General features: G+C 40.4%; 5 protein-coding genes across 7 annotated transcripts; 3 read left to right on the top strand and 2 right to left on the bottom strand.

Annotated features, from left to right (window-relative positions):
* Positions 1-256: 256 nt before the first annotated feature.
* Positions 257-4109, top strand: LOC110978366 (histamine H3 receptor-like). The gene is made up of 3 exons (XM_087143502.1): positions 257-743; positions 900-2441; positions 2716-4109. Exons 1-2 carry the CDS (start codon positions 468-470, stop codon positions 1809-1811), a joined length of 1188 nt encoding a protein of 395 aa, XP_086999628.1. The 5' UTR covers positions 257-467; the 3' UTR covers positions 1812-2441; positions 2716-4109.
* A 198-nt stretch (positions 4110-4307) lies between these two features.
* Positions 4308-7013, top strand: LOC110978367 (uncharacterized). Its single transcript, XM_022233311.2, has 3 exons — positions 4308-4578; positions 5092-5806; positions 6380-7013. Exons 2-3 carry the CDS (start codon positions 5163-5165, stop codon positions 6480-6482), a joined length of 747 nt encoding a protein of 248 aa, XP_022089003.2. The 5' UTR covers positions 4308-4578; positions 5092-5162; the 3' UTR covers positions 6483-7013.
* Positions 7014-7072: 59 nt separating this feature from the next.
* LOC147797225 (U6 snRNA-associated Sm-like protein LSm2) lies at positions 7073-9286 on the bottom strand. Its single transcript, XM_087143236.1, has 4 exons — positions 9157-9286; positions 8323-8390; positions 8005-8095; positions 7073-7893 (listed from the first exon to the last, which is right to left on the bottom strand). Exons 1-4 carry the CDS (start codon positions 9157-9159, stop codon positions 7768-7770), a joined length of 288 nt encoding a protein of 95 aa, XP_086999362.1. The 5' UTR covers positions 9160-9286; the 3' UTR covers positions 7073-7767.
* Positions 9287-9516: 230 nt separating this feature from the next.
* Positions 9517-12952, top strand: psmb1 (proteasome 20S subunit beta 1). Its single transcript, XM_022233312.2, has 6 exons — positions 9517-9706; positions 10469-10576; positions 10816-10897; positions 11017-11146; positions 11460-11566; positions 12151-12952. Exons 1-6 carry the CDS (start codon positions 9621-9623, stop codon positions 12334-12336), a joined length of 699 nt encoding a protein of 232 aa, XP_022089004.1. The 5' UTR covers positions 9517-9620; the 3' UTR covers positions 12337-12952.
* LOC147797224 (transcriptional adapter 1-like) lies at positions 12827-17055 on the bottom strand. 3 transcript variants are annotated; one of them, XM_087143227.1, is made up of 9 exons: positions 16956-17055; positions 16525-16561; positions 16101-16155; positions 15802-15870; positions 15560-15669; positions 15045-15245; positions 14740-14888; positions 14155-14314; positions 12827-14040 (listed from the first exon to the last, which is right to left on the bottom strand). In XM_087143227.1, exons 1-9 carry the CDS (start codon positions 17015-17017, stop codon positions 13885-13887), a joined length of 999 nt encoding a protein of 332 aa, XP_086999353.1. In that variant the 5' UTR covers positions 17018-17055; the 3' UTR covers positions 12827-13884. The 3 variants fall into 3 exon arrangements, with proteins under 3 accessions (XP_086999353.1, XP_086999354.1, XP_086999355.1); XM_087143228.1 differs by having other exon boundaries at positions 14155-14311; XM_087143229.1 differs by having other exon boundaries at positions 15560-15666.
* Positions 17056-17119: the final 64 nt, after the last annotated feature.

The following is a 17119-nucleotide window of genomic DNA, read 5'->3' as shown; positions in this document are numbered from 1 at the left end:
GCAGAATGCCTTGGTTGCATTTTCCTCCCTCCGTCTGGTGAAGACAAAGTTAATTTAAACGATTAACAACAAAATGTAGGTATTTTCTTGGCCTAATCCAAGATCAAACAAGTCCATTATGCAAATTTTGGTTCATGCATGTTTGCCAGGATTAAAGACACTAGCAATCAGTGGATATTAATCTCCAACTCTGCACATAGCAGTCTAGTTGTGTGTCGTTTGGAGACAGAACGAATTTTTCCAACCTTTCCTCCCGGCCAAATGGACTGATTAGCTGTACAAACAACGACGACAACCAAGAGGGTGTGTGTGTCCTAATTAACCATCAGCTGTTCGTGCGACCACAGAACCAGGTTCATGCTTCGTGGTGCAACCATCACACATTTGTGAAGAATTGTTCGACATTATCTTTCCAGCCACCGGTTGTTAAATAACTGTCCATCCTATTCAACTGACAAGCTGCGAAGATGGCCATAAGTTTCTCTTCCGAAGTTTTCAACACCAGCGACTTAGATATTGAGCACATTTCAGCCCCTTTAACCTCCCTCCGGACAGTATGTATTTCTCTCGTTGTTGGCCTGATCATTTGCATCACGATCACTGGCAACATTATGGTCATCGTTGCCTTTATCTTAGACCGTCGCATCAGAGCTGTACTTGGCAACTGGTTCATCTTGAACCTCTCCGTTTGTGACCTTACGATTGGCTTTGCCGTATTGCCCTTCAACACGCACTGGGTTAACGTAGGGCGCTAGAGCTTCGGCGAAACGTTCTGCAAAGCCTGGCTCATACTCGACTTTTCTGTAGCTCACATGTCAGTCCTCAGCATCATGTTCATCAGCTTGGATCGTTACTGGATGGTCACAAAGACCTCCAAGTATCGCTCTTTTCTATCGAAGAACAAGATTCTTGCAATGATCATTCCGGCATGGATTACCACCGTCATTTACTACACGTTTGTGGCACTTGCATGGGCTCCATTGACAGAAGAAAGTCCTTTTGACTTTCTCGAGGATTGTGAACTTGAAGCACTGATGAATGTGTATTTTATTATTGTACAGATTCTTCTTGCATTCGTTTTCCCGTTAACAGTCATAACTTATTTAAATTTAATCGTTTACACTGAAATAAAACGAAGGACGAGAGCTTTCCAAAGAAAGCAGGTGCGTGTTATGGAAGTGAGCTGCGCGTGTGAAGAGCAGAATATTGGTGACGCAATGTATTTGGAAAAACTGTATAAAGTGCGACTCAATACTAAAGGAAGGACTGCCGTGACGTCAAGTAACCCATTTCTGGATGACAGAAACATTCGTCAAACATCCGAGATACACTCAGATACAAAGGTGTACCAAGCAATCGCAGAAGACAATAGTGCGACATTCCATGGCAATCCAGCGTCATACTGCGAGATGACGGCCATAAACACCTCAACATTTTCTCATCAGCAGATGCCATTAGGCACTGAAACAAAATGTAGTGACAACGGCCCAACACTCAGAAAAGGTCGGAAATCGGATAACGGGGTCCAAATCGTGACGCGCAAGGAATTTAAAAAGCACAGGAAGGCAGCCATAACCCTTGCAGTTCTTGTCAGCGTCTTTGTCATCTGCTGGCTTCCGTACCACATCACAGCTGCATGGAACACCATCTGTCAGGGCTGCGTTGGGGATCCTGCCTGGGAGATAGTCAACTATTTGTTGTGGTGTAACTCTACTGTCAATCCTTTTCTGTATGCCATCACAAACAGTCGATTCAGGAGGAACTTTGTTCGATTCCTTGGATGGCGAAGGATCTTGAGACGAGGCAGCTGATCGACCTATCTGTTTAAACCGTTTACAAACAAAACTTAATGTGCTGAAAGTGATTTCAACTTCACAATTCACGCGATACATAGAATTGCCTTCGTTGATGGGAAAATGGCGATAACCCTTTAAGATACTCTTTCAGTTTATCGCTCTGTATAGTTTGAGGTATAAATCTAGCATCCCCTAAAGACGTGTGTTGAGAAAGCCTGAGTAATTTTCTTTCAAACAGTCATTCTAAACACTTACACTTTTGTCATACAACGGTCAAGTTTCGTGATCAGATTTTTAAACGGTGCGTGTGACGTCAAAGTAGGTACGTCCGCACGCGACCTGGGATTGGCTGAGATAGGCGCAAGCTATTCTGTTACCTGACAACTAATATTATGGTAACAGGACAAGATTGTCAATGACACTTTAATGTAAATAAAACATTAAGTACGAGACTTGTTTGGTTCCAGTTTCGCTCGATGGGGGAGATGAAAGCAAGTTGTTAAGAGAAACTGCGAGAGTTTTGACCATGCTGCAGTGGGTGAATGACGTTCTCCTTTTACTGGTTTCGGTTCTTTCTTTGGACAAGTTGGTGGATTATGCGAACCAGTCAAGGGTTTTCCTCATCTATGACATCTTACTGAGAAGGTGCAAAATGCAGATTTTTCAATCTTGAGGAATGAATTCAGTCCGAAGGGAAGAGAGGAGTAAGATGACATGAAAAGTATATACACACATATAATGAAGTCACAAATTCAATAAACAAGCCCATTATGCATGTAGCCGTGCTTTCTTAGGAGAATGGAAGCCATATTTTTAATGCTTCGATATTTCTAGCACATTAATCAGGTTATGCATCCAGATGCTAAGAATCTGTTTATTCTTGCCTTATCTTATTTATTCCCTCTTCATGTTTCTACAGGAAAACGTCTTTGGCCAATCGGCTTGGCTTGACACATGACATAGATGCCCAAGCCAATGAGCTGGTATCAATGACCATACAAGCTCAGGAGACACGCCGAGATGAGGCTTTCCTGCGGGACCAGATGTTCCACCTCAACAGACGTCTAAGAAGGTTCAAGATAAGGGAGAGTGTGGCACTCATAAAATGCCGAGCCTGGCAAGAACGCAAGCAGTTTCTGCTTCGAGAGAAAGATAAACAGGACAAACAGATCCAAGAGCAGCGAAAAAGCATGCAACAGCAATGGGCAAATCACTGTGACGAAATGAAATCCTTGAAACAAACTTTATCTGATACCTTGAGAGAAAAGGCAGAAATGGAATCTGAAGTAGGATCGCTGCAAGATGAAATTAAAAGTCTTGAAAAGGCGTTAAAAGCAAAGTCGCAAGGGGTCGAAAATTTGAAAATTGTGCGGAGTGCAATATCTGAGGAGGTAGAACATTCGAAAGCTCAGCTGGAGAACACAAAAAGACGTCTTGAAGCGATTGATGCGAGTCATTCTCGGTTCATGGTCCAGCGGCGCAAAACTCTCAAGGCACTGAAAGCCCGGGCCGCTAAAGTGCGCTTCAAAGCCGATCAAGTCGAACTGATATGCTATATGCAAGAGAAGGTGAATCAAGTCACCCGGATGCGAGTGGACAGCCTACGGGAACATCTCGATCGCCTCCACGTTGACTTGGTCCCACAGTCAGAGGTCATTCTCATAGAACAACGACGTTACAAACTTGTAAAGATACTAAAACGAATGTGTATGGTCCTTCTTATTGAAGGGTTAGTTTATCTGGTATACTTTCTTATAACATCCATGTAAGGACTTCATAAAGGCATTCAGAACAAGTAAAACAAATCTTAGTGGGTTTCGCCTTCACTCTGATGGCGCAACAGGGACTATCAAAAAGAAACAAATTCTAAATACCTCAAAGCCTATTGAAATACCACAGCCAGCTCTGTTTGCAAAACAGATGCACATTTACGGAGTGTTATTTTGATTTAACACTGCAATTACGTAAAGTTCTTTAAACAAAATACGAATTTATTGAGGAAAATCGAACTGAATGAATACACTCTACACACCGTCGCATCGACAAAAGCGAGTAACTAACAAAAGTTTAGTTTTTACCACAAACGTCCATAAACTTGTTCGAGTGTCCCGATATAACCTGACGAATTAATCTAATCCAATACAAAACTCAACAGGAAGTGTTCGGTGTACGCAGTATTGAATTAAGAATTAGTCAATAAAATAATTTTCTAAGAAAAGAAAAAAACTGTCTTGATCTAAAGTACTAAATTTTACTGATGCGACAAAATGTTAGCCTATTTAAGTTTTTTGCAAAAGACGAAACAATTAAACACAGCATCTTGTTTTATGCAACACCAATTATTTTGAGGCGTGTCCTTAACTACATGTATATTCCATAGACCTGAAGGAGCCAGGTCTATGGTTATTCTTGTAAGATGTGTGCTTCGTGGCTTCACAGCAGCGGTAGTCCTGAACTTCAATCAAGGCCCTTGCCAACCGCATTTTTTTACACAACACGCCGCTCCTAAATGAAGATTTTAACCTTGGCTCTGGGTGATTTTTTCCAAAGGAACGTAAAGTCGAACATTTCAACAGCAGATTCTTTCCACCGAGGCACGAAGACTCGTCTCTTGTTTCCCAGCCGATTTAATCGCAGTTGCGTATTATATCAAGCAGCGCATGCCGCTGCGGCTAAACCGTGATGACCACTTGAGGGCGCTATGCAATTGATACAAAACCACATGGTTTTTCCTAGAGCTCTACGCCGCCCAGCCGCCGACGATCATCTCACTTTTGCCTTGGTAAGATTAAGAATAACATTGACTGATATATAATAACCAGTGCATTCAGATCATTGTGGTCAGTTGCTCGTAAAACTTGAATCTGTCATCAGACCAGAGTCATGCTGGAAAGCTCATCACGCACGCAGCGTTTCCGACCGGCTCGGCTATGTCGGCTGTGTGTAACAACTTGCAGGATCGGGCCTCCAGAGCCCGCGTAGGCCCGGCCAGAGCCCAGGCCAGAGCGTGGTGATGCATCGTTACTAATTGGGGTATGGTAGAATATGGGAAGAGCTTGCCGGTTGGGAATCCACCAGTAAAATTTGCCCCTAGTATTTTGACGCTTCTGAGAGATATTTGTTACATTTCAGTGCAAATCCATCCAGTTGACTGAAGTATTGGGGAAAACAGAGTGAGAGTATAAGAAAAATACATTGAGAATTATAAATACGCTTCATACCAGCAACTGATATTTTTCAACAATTAGGTTTTGTTCACATTTTCAACTGTTTCATTATCTATTGCCTGTTACAGGTTGCATTCAAAGATCTGCATAACACTGATTACACTTCCATCTCATTGAATCAGTGATTTACTTTGCCATTATGCAAGTGCTGCCATCATCAACTATTGTGAGAATATTCTCTCCACTGTTATTCCGACAAAGATTCTTTAAGTTCGCTGAGGAAATCTGCTTTTGTCAGATGAGGACTCTGTCTGCACCACAACCTGTGCAATGTTTCCAACCAGTGAAACCAAAGAAACTTACAAATACAATCCCTCATGGAAGACAAACACAAGGATATGCATCCACATGGACCAGTTACTCCATTTGCCCCAAAGCTCATAACTTCTTGAAAGGCGATCTCTTCAAGTGCTTTGGTCTCACTTCCATGAGGCCAAACCATCCCTTCTGGCAGATATCCAGTGTTATGCCACCAACAGTGGACCAGTCATCTTTAGGAAAACATGCCATGAGGCCTGTTCATACAGGTTTGAGAATCTTCTCCAATGATCAGAACAATTCAAATGAAAACAAAGATGTTGGGACAAAGACTGCCTTGGGGAAGATTCCAGACTCAGAGAGGTTAAATCTCATCTTCACTTGCAAGGTGTGTGACACTAGATCAATGAAGAGCATCTCAAGGATTGGCTACGAGAAGGGAGTGGTGATTGTGAAGTGTCCAGGATGCAACAAGAATCATCTTATTGCAGATAACTTGGGATGGTTTGCTGATGCTGGGGGAAGGTATATGGCAGATTTCTTGTCCTGTATGTCTATACAATTGCCCTAGTCCTACAGAAAGATCCAAACTAACTAGAGTAAACTGGACTCTTACTATTGATTTTTTTTCAAAATGAACTTTATCTAAATCACATCTGTTTTGCAGATTTTCTTTCAGAAAAATTAGGTGTGCATGTAACTACTGATGAATTGGTAAACCCTTTACAAAGGTCTTAAATAAAAGAATCAAATCAGGTGGTATTTTCTTGAACTTTGAGGGGTCAAAAGGCTCTACAATAGACATGGGGAGCTTGTTCCATTGAGTTGCAATATGTGGAAAGACGAAACATTGTGGTTAAAAATACTGCTGTTGACTGCAGGATTGGATGTTCAAATGTCTCAGAAATTAAAAAGAACTGTGCAGTGAACAGGAAAATTAAGCCGTGCAAAAGTGGTGCTCAAAATGTACCAATCCTACATACCTTTGTTAATCATGGTCAGGATGGGAAGGGAGTGTTTTCTTGTGCCATTCCATGCCTGAATTATCGTACACTGAAACTAATTGCTTCCTTCATTCATCCTTTGTCATTTCTATAGGAATATTGAGGAGATTCTTGCAGCAAGAGGAGAGACAGTGAAGCGGACCATAGATGAAGGGGATGTCTTGGAATTAACACAACTGGAAAGTGATAAGAAATGACCATGGGTATAATGTCTGATAGCAGCACTGGGGCACAGTGAGGAATGGAAAAAACAATAAACAGGTTTTTTTTCATACTGCTTTTAACTACATGGAAGATCACAGCCCTTTCCATTATAATATTTGTTTAAGTAGTCGGATGGGATAAAATTCAAGGCCTTAGCTAAGCCACTCCAATTCCTCTGATTTCAGATTTACATCTAGGTCCAGCAAGATGAGTTAGCAGTACATATACTTGCAGTATGCTGTGTAGATTTGTGTAAATCGGTAAAATGCACATTTTTGGATTGCCACCTAGATTAATAAACCTGATAATTTTTCATATTGCACTTTTCCTACTTCATCTTTAGAGAAGAGAAGAAAAGTTGAAGAAAAGAAAACTGTCATCACACAGACCGTGGTACAGACTTTCTAAAACACACTTTTCATTATATGATGTACTTGATAATTATTTATTCAGTACAAACCTATTGTCTTATGTGTAAGTGGTATCTTTTGAAGGTTGCTGTGATATAAAATGTCTTTCTCAAATAGCATCTTTTTCATGCATGTGCTGATTATGAATACAAATTGTGTGACAGTTTTTAATAAATAAACTAAACTGAACTGAGATTGATAGCATAAACTCCACAGAAACAATTGATTTTTATGGTCATGATTTATGGAACTTAAACCTGTTATGGAACTTGGAAGTCAAATATGTTTCAACAGATTGATCTTTTCAGATCTCCGCATCCTATCATTGGCTTAATATTTTGAACAAAATTTGTTCAAAAGACACAGCAGAACACCTGATGAGGTCACTACAGCTAATATGGAACAAGTGGTTGAAGCAAGTTTGTTGATTTTATGTACAAAACTTTGTATATGTGATGCTTGGTATTTTCCACTCAAAATCAAAATCTCAAGACCCTTGTCGTCTTATTTCATGTTCTGATCTTTCTTAATTCTCTGGAAAATATAGCTCCATACATGATCCATTCTAAAATAAACATAAAATGAATAAACTCTGACAATAAAAGGAAAGCTCAGTCTTCCCCTGATCAAGTCCTAGTTGGGAAAGATTGGTAAACAACATTCTTTATGTAATCACAAAGAGCATAGATAAATTCAAAAGGTTGGGTATGATGGCTGTACTTTCCAAACAATCTTTTGGACTTGTACAACTTTGAGGGTATACAGAGTACTCTATTTACAACATCTGTGGTGAAACATCTGAAATCAACTCTGCAAATAAAAACACAAAACACTACATATTTACAAGGTCGGCATGTACTGGCTGATGCTACTGTTTACTCTGTGCTGCTTCTTTCCTGGCTGCATCTTGAAGAAGCTGTGTGTCGCACTCATCAGCTGGTAACTGAACATATCTTACAACTGACCCACGGATGAAACAGTTCTTGACTGAAAGCTGTGGAGATACAATTGTAAAGTAATCATGTAACTTCTAATTGATTGTTCCTGGAAGAGAAAGTAAATTCAACACATTCATTGCAAATCCCTTCGTAAAGTAATCACTCACCATGTGTGGATATTTCTCTGGGTCTGTCACGCTAATATCTGAAAGCTTGATGTTCAGGAACTGGTCCACAGAGTGTAGCGTTCCACAGATACTGAAAAATAAGAGAAATCAAATTTGGTAATAACAAGTAAATGGGAATACTACACAGCCCAGTTGGACAGCAGTACATCTTACAATGTGCTTGTCACACTACAACTAGAGCCTAACTAACTGGTCACATACATGACATAACTAACACATACATGATATAAAAATAAATTATAAACTTGTATTATGATAGGCCTAAAAACAAATCTGAACAGTAATTTCAAACTTTACCTGAGATCATTCTTCAGCTCGACAACGACATCTTTCCCCACAAGAGATTTGAAAAATGAGTAAAAAAGCTGTGAAAAGAAGACATAGATTGAACATTAGCATATTCACTTTGGAAATTACATTTCGTTGACTATGTTAAACAAAGCCCACAGCCTCACAGTCAAATGTGTCCAAATTACAGATTGCAAAGTTAACTTCAACAAAATAAATACTTATTTACTGTAAAGTAGGGTGCGCCTTTTGAATCTTTTTTAATTTTCAAATTCCATAAAGACACATGAAGATTGAAACTGAAAGGCCTCCCACAAAAAAACTCAAGAGCGCTCTAACGTCTGAACTATAGCATCAGTCCCAACTATAGTTGGGCCCGTCCCAACTAGTGTGCTACAGTTTGGCCGGCCCAACTACAGCAAAGAGGTCCTGTGTGCATGATGTGCCCAGCATGTGCCAAAGTCATATTGTTTACAAATGTCATGTCATTGGTCATAGGGCTACATGCCATGGGCTAAGTGCCACATTTTTGATGAATTGTGTCAAGTGTGAGACACATTGACTTGGATAATGCTGAGACATTTCCCACAGCCATTGGTCAACAATAGTTGCGCAAGCCGAATTGCAGCACTACAGTTGGGACTGTCCAAACTGTAGTTGGGACTTTTGCTATAGTTGGGGCATAACAGCGCCAACAATTGCTGGTACAGTACGTAAGACCTGGCGCGGAGCCTGAATGTCACTGCGATTTAATAACCTGGGTTGGAGGAAAAAACAGTGTTACAAACAAAGAAGGACAAAAACTTTATGCACTAATCATTTTAGCAAAAGCACAACACTCACCATGGTTGTGTTTTGTGAACAAACTATGTACACTGCAATGTCTTCAGAACGAAACGTAAAAATTGAAAACGTCGTACAGACGACACGCAGACAAGAGTCGAGTTGATTTCACGGTTTATCCTTTGACCTTTCCAATCAAAACACAAGTCTCCCAACGTTAACAATTTAATTTAACAATTTAATTTTACTTTAATTAGTCACTTCACTTTTTTATTATTTAATGATAAATTTAACTGTAATGTTTATCTATCATCAAAAGTATTGGTTTTTGAATCTGTTTACTCTTTTAGACTTACTGAACGAGCTTAAAATTAGATAGCCTGGTACCCACTTGGGTGTTTAATAATAATGCTACAGTAGCATGAGTTGGGTTTGGAAACAGCACTCGTAATTCTGCAGAGTCACACAACACTAGAAGATAGCGGAATCTACAGTTTTTATCGAAGGTTGTTTTAAAAAGAAGCATGGAGCTACATATGGAGCCTACACCTCACGCATCCCTAGGGGGACCTCAGCAGCGGTACTTCAGCCCATATGCAATGAATGGAGGGTACGAAAGAGGGAAAAATTAACGTGCTTAGTGAAGGCCTAACTGTCATGACTGTTACTTAGATTTGCTTGAACATGTTGATCTACTGTGTTGATTGTCTTCCTTGCAAGTTGCAGCACAAGAGAGGGCGCCCTTGCGTGTCTTGTTTACATGGAAAACATTGAGTTCAAACTGTCACACTTTTCTCATGAATGCTTTCATTTTGTACCCATGTAACCAGTCATTCCAGGGGTCTTTTTGGAGTGGCAGGGTATTCTGCAAATTAGGTGATATTGTCTTTGTACATTCGGGCACTGCCACTTGTCAGATAAATTGTTAAGTCAGGATGAGTCTGCACTGCTGGAATCTCCATTCCTAGTTTATATAACAGCCTTGACAGATGTCACGGATATACATCATGTACATGTTTATACATTGGGCTTTCTTGCAAAGTTGATTTGCACAATCGCTCAATTTTTGCATGATTGGTTAACCTTGCTGTAATATCTGTTGATAATCATGATAGTTTTACCTTAAGACCATACCTTTCCTTTGCAATTCACAGTTGTGGAAGATTGTTTTGAAATAGGGAAGGAAAGTTGAAGAAGGAGCAACAGATATCACAATGTATTCATATTGATTGCACCTAATATATGCATGACAGTTAGGGGATCTTGGTTCGTTAACATTTCAGATACTTGATGTGCATTCTTTTAAATATAAGGTCATTGTACAACGTTGAATTCCTGAAATTAAGCTCATACGCCTTTTTTTTTTAACCAGCACGATCCTTGCTGTAGCTGGCGATGACTTCGCAATTATTGCATCTGACACAAGACTGAGTGAAGGCTTCTCAATTCACAGCAGGAACCTCCCAAAAACATACAACTTGTAAGTTTCTAAAGTGAAAAGGAGTGAACCCCAAACAATATTTTCAGTGTGCTTGTAAATGGACATTTCACCTACTGCCATATACATTGTACAGCTTTTGAAGGTCTGTTCTCTACAGTGTCCCGTGTTAAAAACCTCATTTTATCTGCAAAAATTCTCAAAATTGAGTCTTAAACTAGGTCAACTCGTAAATAAAACACTGTTTAAGTGGATTTCTGTTTTTCTTATCATGGTTGCAGAACGGGCAATACTGTCCTCGGATGTTGTGGTTTCCACGGAGATGTCCTCACATTGACAAAAGTTCTTGAAGCAAGATTGAAGGTGCATCTTTTTCTTGGTCATGTTTGCGCCACATCAGCCTTGTACAGTGTATACATGTGGTTTGTTTGTCGGTGCTTTGTTTTGAGGTTTACATCGTCATTTTGTCTCACTTGGATTAGATGTATGAGCATGACAACCACAAGAAGATGAGTTGTAAGGCCATCGCATCCATGTTGTCATCCATTTTGTACTACCGACGCTTCTTTCCTTACTACACCTACAATGTCTTGGCAGGAATTGACGAAGATGGTAGGTAGAATGTTTCAGTTGCTGTAGACTCATGAAAGCCAACAGCGGCAGAATGATTTGTACATTCCTCGCACAGATCCATTTGTTATTTTATAGCAAGTTACACAACCCCATAGAGCTAAAGTGCTTTTTTATGAAAAAACGAAGCAGTATACATGTAGAAATTGCATTATGCAAAGAGGTAGCACATGCTGATAAACCATGGAAAATAATCTCTTCTGTGAAGAAATGTTGGCTTTGAGGAGAGCTGGTGGTGAGAAGAGATCTTTATGAAGTATGTTGCTCAACTACCGTATGTGATTGCCTTCTATAGGTAAAGGCTGTGTATACAGCTTTGATCCCGTGGGTTCCTATGAGCGTGAGGTATACAGAGCTGCTGGCTCATCAAGTGCCGTCCTTCAACCTTTACTAGACAACCAGGTCAGTTGTTGGCCATCTGTTTTGTGGAAGGCAGACTTGTATTCATGGGGAAGAAATGTACTGGAGTGGATATGAAAAGACTTGAATTTAGCAAAGCCAGATAGTCGAATACGGTAGCTTAAATTGCATTATGAAGAACTATGGATTGTTTTAATAATAGAGTATTCTGTATCTTGGTATCTTGACTACCATTTGAAAGAAATCAATCCATCCCCTGGGGGGATGTAAATGGCCATATACTAAAAAAGCTGAAAACAGAGAGGAAAAAGCTGAAGTTTAAGCAGTTTCCAGAATTTTGTAGAGAGCAGGTGTACAAAAAAGTGGCTGAGAAGCTAAATTGGCATGCCCCAATACTAAGATTGTGTATCAAAGGGACCGAAGGATACGCTAACCAAGCAAGTTGATTGTTGGTACAAGAATAGGGTTTGCATCCGGCACAACTGATGGAAAATAACCAGTGCAGTGAACAAGAAATGGCTGAACTGGGCCTCCTTGATCATGTCTGAAGTAATGCACATGACTTGAATCTATTCGGAGATGATTACAAGGGGAAAGCTTGATATAAAGTGTCTTTCCATTGTCAGATTGGCGGCAAGAACCAGGAGGGGTATGTGGCACCTCCTCTCAGCTTACAGAAGGCAGTGGCACTGGTCAAGGACGTCTTCATCTCAGCTGCTGAGAGAGATATCTACACTGGAGATGGCATCGTCTTGAACATTGTCACCCAGGATGGTGTACGTGAGGAGAGGTTCCCACTAAGACGAGACTAGGCAGTGGAATCTTGAAATGTACAGCTTTTAGTTGTTACTTGAGGTCAGATCTCATTCCCTTTTGGCAGCAGGGCTGTTTGGGTCTGCTCTGGATAAATAAATCAAATCTGGTTGTTACATGGATGTGACATCCAAGGAAAGAAATCACCTGTTTACATCAGTTGAACACACTGAAATGTTCATTTCAGAATTACAGAAATGCGTCTTGTAATTACTCAAAATGTCTGATGTTTACTTGAAAACTGTACATCTCCTCAAGCACTCTGGTAAGGCAAAAAAGAAAGAGTACCGTATTATTTTAAAGTAAATACAACTGGTGAAAACATATGGAAAAGTTCAGTTTAAGCTCAATGGAAAACTTTCCAAGGCAGTGCATTTTCATTTTCAAGCAGTGGTTATCACAAAGGATATGTTTCTTATTCTGCAATGCAACACAAAATGTTCATGGTAAAAACACAAACAGGATAAGCACAACTTCTCTACACGAAGGTTTTTTCTTTATAGAAATGGTATTTTTATTTACGTTCATGTACAATTCATAAGTTACCATCTACAGTGTGTACATGTGCATGCTTTTGTTTAATAAAGTTAAGAATCTGATGGCAAATTGAAGAAAGTCTGTTCCTTTTGTGAAAAATTCTGTCAAGTATTGCTTCAGATCCAAGGGTCACCCTAGCACTGTAAATATGCACTCTAAGTGTTGGACCTGGAGGTTTAGTGTTACATTGGTACAATCCTGAAAGAGATTTGGTAACAAAACTGGTTGCAGAGGTGCTTTCATCTTTTGTCAAGGCCAAAAAGAATAAATTACTGTCTCATTACAACTTGACCTGTCACTATCAGTGCCTTGCTCATCCTTTGCAGGCCGGCACAAAGTGCACTTCCAGTTGAGAAATACAGTGAAGAGTACAGTGACCATATTACTCAAAATCTTTCTGTTAATCCTAGGGCACACCAGGCTCAACATCACTGTTTGCCTTAATCCATTTTACAAGTGTCATATCCCAGGTATTTTTATTTACAACTTGCTGCCGGGTGGTTTGAAAAATGCAGTGCACACAAATGGGACATTTCCAGGATTTTCAGTTTTCAAAAATTCATCATTTCAATGAATGGACATTTACACCCACACGAATGACTGTCTGGTGGCTACTCTAATCTGGCAGACAAAATCTATTGACGCCCGAATATTTCAGCAAGGGGCCAGATTAGCGTGCAGCGGTACTGTGTGGCTCATCGCTGCAGTGGTGGAGCGCTTTTGTCCCCAGTGGTAATCTGCTCACGCTAAATGCCCAAAACCGTGGTATAATGTTTCAAAACAAGGCTGGATTATCTCCACTATTGAGAGTGAGAAAATGTTGGTAATGCCCAGCAGCCTGGTCTTTTGTTAAGAGTATAGTCTTACAAGGCCCAGCTCCCTTTGTCCGATTTCGGAGACCCGGGCCACGCGTTTAAGCATACGTGTCCGGTACCGGAATAACTGGCAGGAAGTGGTTATGAGTGCCCCTAACCGTTCTAGGCACTTTGCGTATGACTGACCCTGATCTCTCACAAGACCATCAGCTCCTCTTGCTGCTGAGCTACCCTCTGCCTCTGTATGTCATCTTGGTGTAACTCATCGCGGTCTGGATGCCACAGTCTAACGATGGTGCGCTCAACTGCAGCACAGCTGACTGTGTGTGATGCCAAGACACCTGGATGAACCTAACAAAGATCAGATCATAAGAATCTGTTGTACCTGTGGTTCACTTAACCAAATACTTAACAAGAAAACTTATCAACCAAAACTCCCAAAAACTGTTCCCAGGGTCAGATTACCTGCAAGGCATCCAGCAAGTCGTAGGTGGACACAGGCTTTTGAGTGGGCGGGATACCAGATGTTGCCTGCTGCATGACTGCACACTGTTCACTGGTCTCCGAGTCTGGTCTGGTCACAGAGTATTGGCCTGATGGGGTTTCCATGTTGGTGGAAGAGCTGCTTTGATAACCAAACAAAATTCAAATTTGGGTACAGCTGGATGGTTCAAATTACCTACAACTCATAAAAGCATGTGTCTTAAATATAACACTACTACTTCGTGCTAAACAAGGATACATGGGTCATACAAATTTAAGGTCCCTGTCATATCTGCCATATGATTTGTAAGTTATTGCAAAATTTATTGAAATTTATTTAAGTAATGCAGATTACTTGTCTAAAAAGTAGAAAATAATTTGAAGTCAATCTTAATGATAGTTCTATGTCCAATGACACAGGGTCAGGTGTAACAAGAACACAAGAATGGAACACCTTTGGACACCAAATTTATAGAATGACCAAAACAGATGGAAACATAGCCCATCTGAATTCCAAACGGCACCCAGAAGACACCACTTGCTGTTAACTTGGACATACATTTGTACCTTTTCTCAAGGTGAGGTCGGTCTCTGGACTGGTTTCGGAGGGATGGAAGCTGCATGAAGACACCCATGTTGTGTTTAAACTTGCCTTCTCGTACGCTGTAGCCGCTGCGACGAGAAATCACTGCACTGATCACGTTCTTCAGTACATGCTACACATAAACACAGAGGAACAAACACTTCAAAGTGCAAGAAGAAAAAAACAGTGATTTCTGTCCTATGTTAGTGATTACGGAACAATGGCTTTACATATGAAAACCACACAAGATCACAGAACTTCAAATTGTCTTGTCTTATCACTACTTTACCTGCACTGAGTGCATTATCAATGGTATGGTAGCTCCTGACACGTTATCAATGCCCCACTCCCATGCCGTGACAAAGACACGCCCATGGAGCATAGCAGGGTCTGGTAGGAACAGGCTACGAGCGCAGAAGTCTAACGACTCTTCAACTTGCATGGCCACAGCGGGAGCTTTGAGCATGGCATCTGGTGGCACAAAGCGATTCTAGGGGGAAAAAAATGTGATTATAATTATACAGGCATGAAAAGTTGAGTTGTATTTTGATTTCTGCCAAAAAGCAGATGCTAGCAGAATGCAAATAGGAAAACTCAAACGTTTCATTATTGAAATTTTGAGGATTATCCCAGAAAACTGACAACAAAATAAGGAATCTGTACTTCCAACTTTGTACAAAAACCCTTATTGTGCTCATGCAATGAAGAATGAGATCATTACCCTACAAGTGACAGGTGTTCTCAGCCAGTTATCCCTACTTTTAAGTGCACATCTTGTGGCTGTCATTTGAATTCAAGACTTACCTCAAAGGTGGGTCTGACGAGGACTTTCTTCTTCTTTGGTGGTTTGCTCTTCTTCGTCAGCTTCTCCGTGCTGCTGGATAAACTACTGCTCTTGACCTTGGATGCCTCTGCTGGGAGAGGAAAAGAAATAACTTCCATCACGACGACTGCAAAAAGTGCCCAATATAAACCTACATATTTTCAACAGTATTTATCACATGATAAAGAGAAAGGTTCTCAAAACTTGAAAGGTTGAAACTCACCTGATGATTCTGAGCTGAGTATCTGACATCTTGTGAGTACTGTCACCAGAAACTCGTTGTGTAAATGTACTGAAATGAAAGAGCAAATGAATGGTCTCTGTCAAAGTCGGATGAGTTTAATGCCTAATACCGAACCATCCGCCTTTTAATTCCCAAGTATGGGCTGTGCAACACAATAGTTCAACAACAATTCCCTTGGAGAGGAATTTTGGAGGCAGTTGACTAATGAGCGTAAATCAGAAATGGCAGGCATTGTTAACGGCATACTGATCAGGAGTAAAACATTTTGAATGACTCACTGTTGTCATCGCTGAGAAGACGACGGGCCTCCAGATCAAATTCCTCCTTGGTAATCTGGGGAACAGTTGCAGGGAAATCAGGAAAGGTTAACAACTATTGAAACACTAGAGGCAAAGACGGTTACTTAGTTACAGTAATACATCAGACTAGATTGATGTACAAAAATTGCAATGATAGTACATGTATATTTCATTCAAATGTATCATAAACGTGGAGTGAGTTGTTTTAAAATCTGCTAGTGATACTGTAATTATGATATCCACAGTAATGTGATTCCTCAAAACAGCGAAATCTCAAAATAGCTAACGGGTAGTTTTGACTACTTACATGTACGTGTAAGTTTTATAACTTCTTCTATTAGAGGCTTTTTCTTTGGGGGGGCATTATCATGATCAACAAAATTAAGTTGTGAAATAAACTTACCTTTTGTCTATACCATAACTTCATGTTGGCCCAATATCTACAACGATTAGAAAGCAGAGGAGATCCATGTGATATTTTGCTATGACAAGACAACCTACTGAGCACTGTGTGGGAGGGCAGTCTTACTTTAGCATGTTAAATAAAGTAAACCATGTGAATATAGTACTGCTCCAAATTCTACTTCTCCATAAACAAGGAAACTTAATGTTCTTTTTTCTTCAAGCCTATATCATGAGAGTACATCCACTCACAACCAACCCTATGTTACTGGATGTAACATGTCAATGGGGGCGCCCGAATCCATATCCGATCATCAACTACATCATGACTGCTGCAGTTCAAGTCACTTTCTTCTCAATCTGCAGCCAACTTATCTCATACAGTTATGCCACCATGGCCCGTTTGTCATTCATGATGGGTTGAATACTTACAGCTTGATGTTATCGCCTAAAGCATCGGACAAATTCCGTTTGGCAATTTTTAGGTCGTTCATGTTGCTTGTCCTCGTTAAGCTTGAGCCACATAACCTAGTCGATTGAGGGCGCACTTCATTCGGATAAGTTTGTTTTGATTCACACGTGGTGCAGACCGCTAG

This window comes from Acanthaster planci, linkage group LG11 (genome assembly GCF_054643075.1).
Source record: "Acanthaster planci isolate LZ-2023a linkage group LG11, COTS_SCS, whole genome shotgun sequence".
Taxonomy (NCBI): Eukaryota; Metazoa; Echinodermata; class Asteroidea; order Valvatida; family Acanthasteridae; genus Acanthaster; species Acanthaster planci.
This window is presented reverse-complemented; position numbering and strand designations above follow the sequence as displayed.

Excerpts from the sequence above, each read along its gene's own strand:
- LOC110978366 (XM_087143502.1), top strand. The coding sequence starts at position 468 with ATGGCCATAAGTTTCTCTTCCGAAGTTTTCAACACCAGCGACTTAGAT. Across the intron at positions 744-899 it reads TCAACACGCACTGGGTTAAC|AACAAGATTCTTGCAATGAT; the intron begins GTAGGGCGCTAG and ends TTTCTATCGAAG.
- LOC110978367 (XM_022233311.2), top strand. The coding sequence starts at position 5,163 with ATGCAAGTGCTGCCATCATCAACTATTGTGAGAATATTCTCTCCACTG. Across the intron at positions 5,807-6,379 it reads TTTGCTGATGCTGGGGGAAG|GAATATTGAGGAGATTCTTG; the intron begins GTATATGGCAGA and ends TCATTTCTATAG.
- LOC147797225 (XM_087143236.1), bottom strand. Across the intron at positions 8,096-8,322 it reads GAGCTGAAGAATGATCTCAG|TATCTGTGGAACGCTACACT; the intron begins GTAAAGTTTGAA and ends CTTATTTTTCAG. Across the intron at positions 7,894-8,004 it reads CAGAGAAATATCCACACATG|CTTTCAGTCAAGAACTGTTT; the intron begins GTGAGTGATTAC and ends GTATCTCCACAG.
- psmb1 (XM_022233312.2), top strand. The coding sequence starts at position 9,621 with ATGGAGCTACATATGGAGCCTACACCTCACGCATCCCTAGGGGGACCT. Across the intron at positions 9,707-10,468 it reads CCATATGCAATGAATGGAGG|CACGATCCTTGCTGTAGCTG; the intron begins GTACGAAAGAGG and ends TTTTTTAACCAG. Across the intron at positions 11,147-11,459 it reads GGCAGGAATTGACGAAGATG|GTAAAGGCTGTGTATACAGC; the intron begins GTAGGTAGAATG and ends TGCCTTCTATAG.
- LOC147797224 (XM_087143227.1), bottom strand. The coding sequence starts at position 17,017 with ATGAACGACCTAAAAATTGCCAAACGGAATTTGTCCGATGCTTTAGGC. Across the intron at positions 14,889-15,044 it reads TGATAATGCACTCAGTGCAG|CATGTACTGAAGAACGTGAT; the intron begins GTAAAGTAGTGA and ends GTTTATGTGTAG. Across the intron at positions 14,041-14,154 it reads ACTTGCTGGATGCCTTGCAG|GTTCATCCAGGTGTCTTGGC; the intron begins GTAATCTGACCC and ends GATCTTTGTTAG.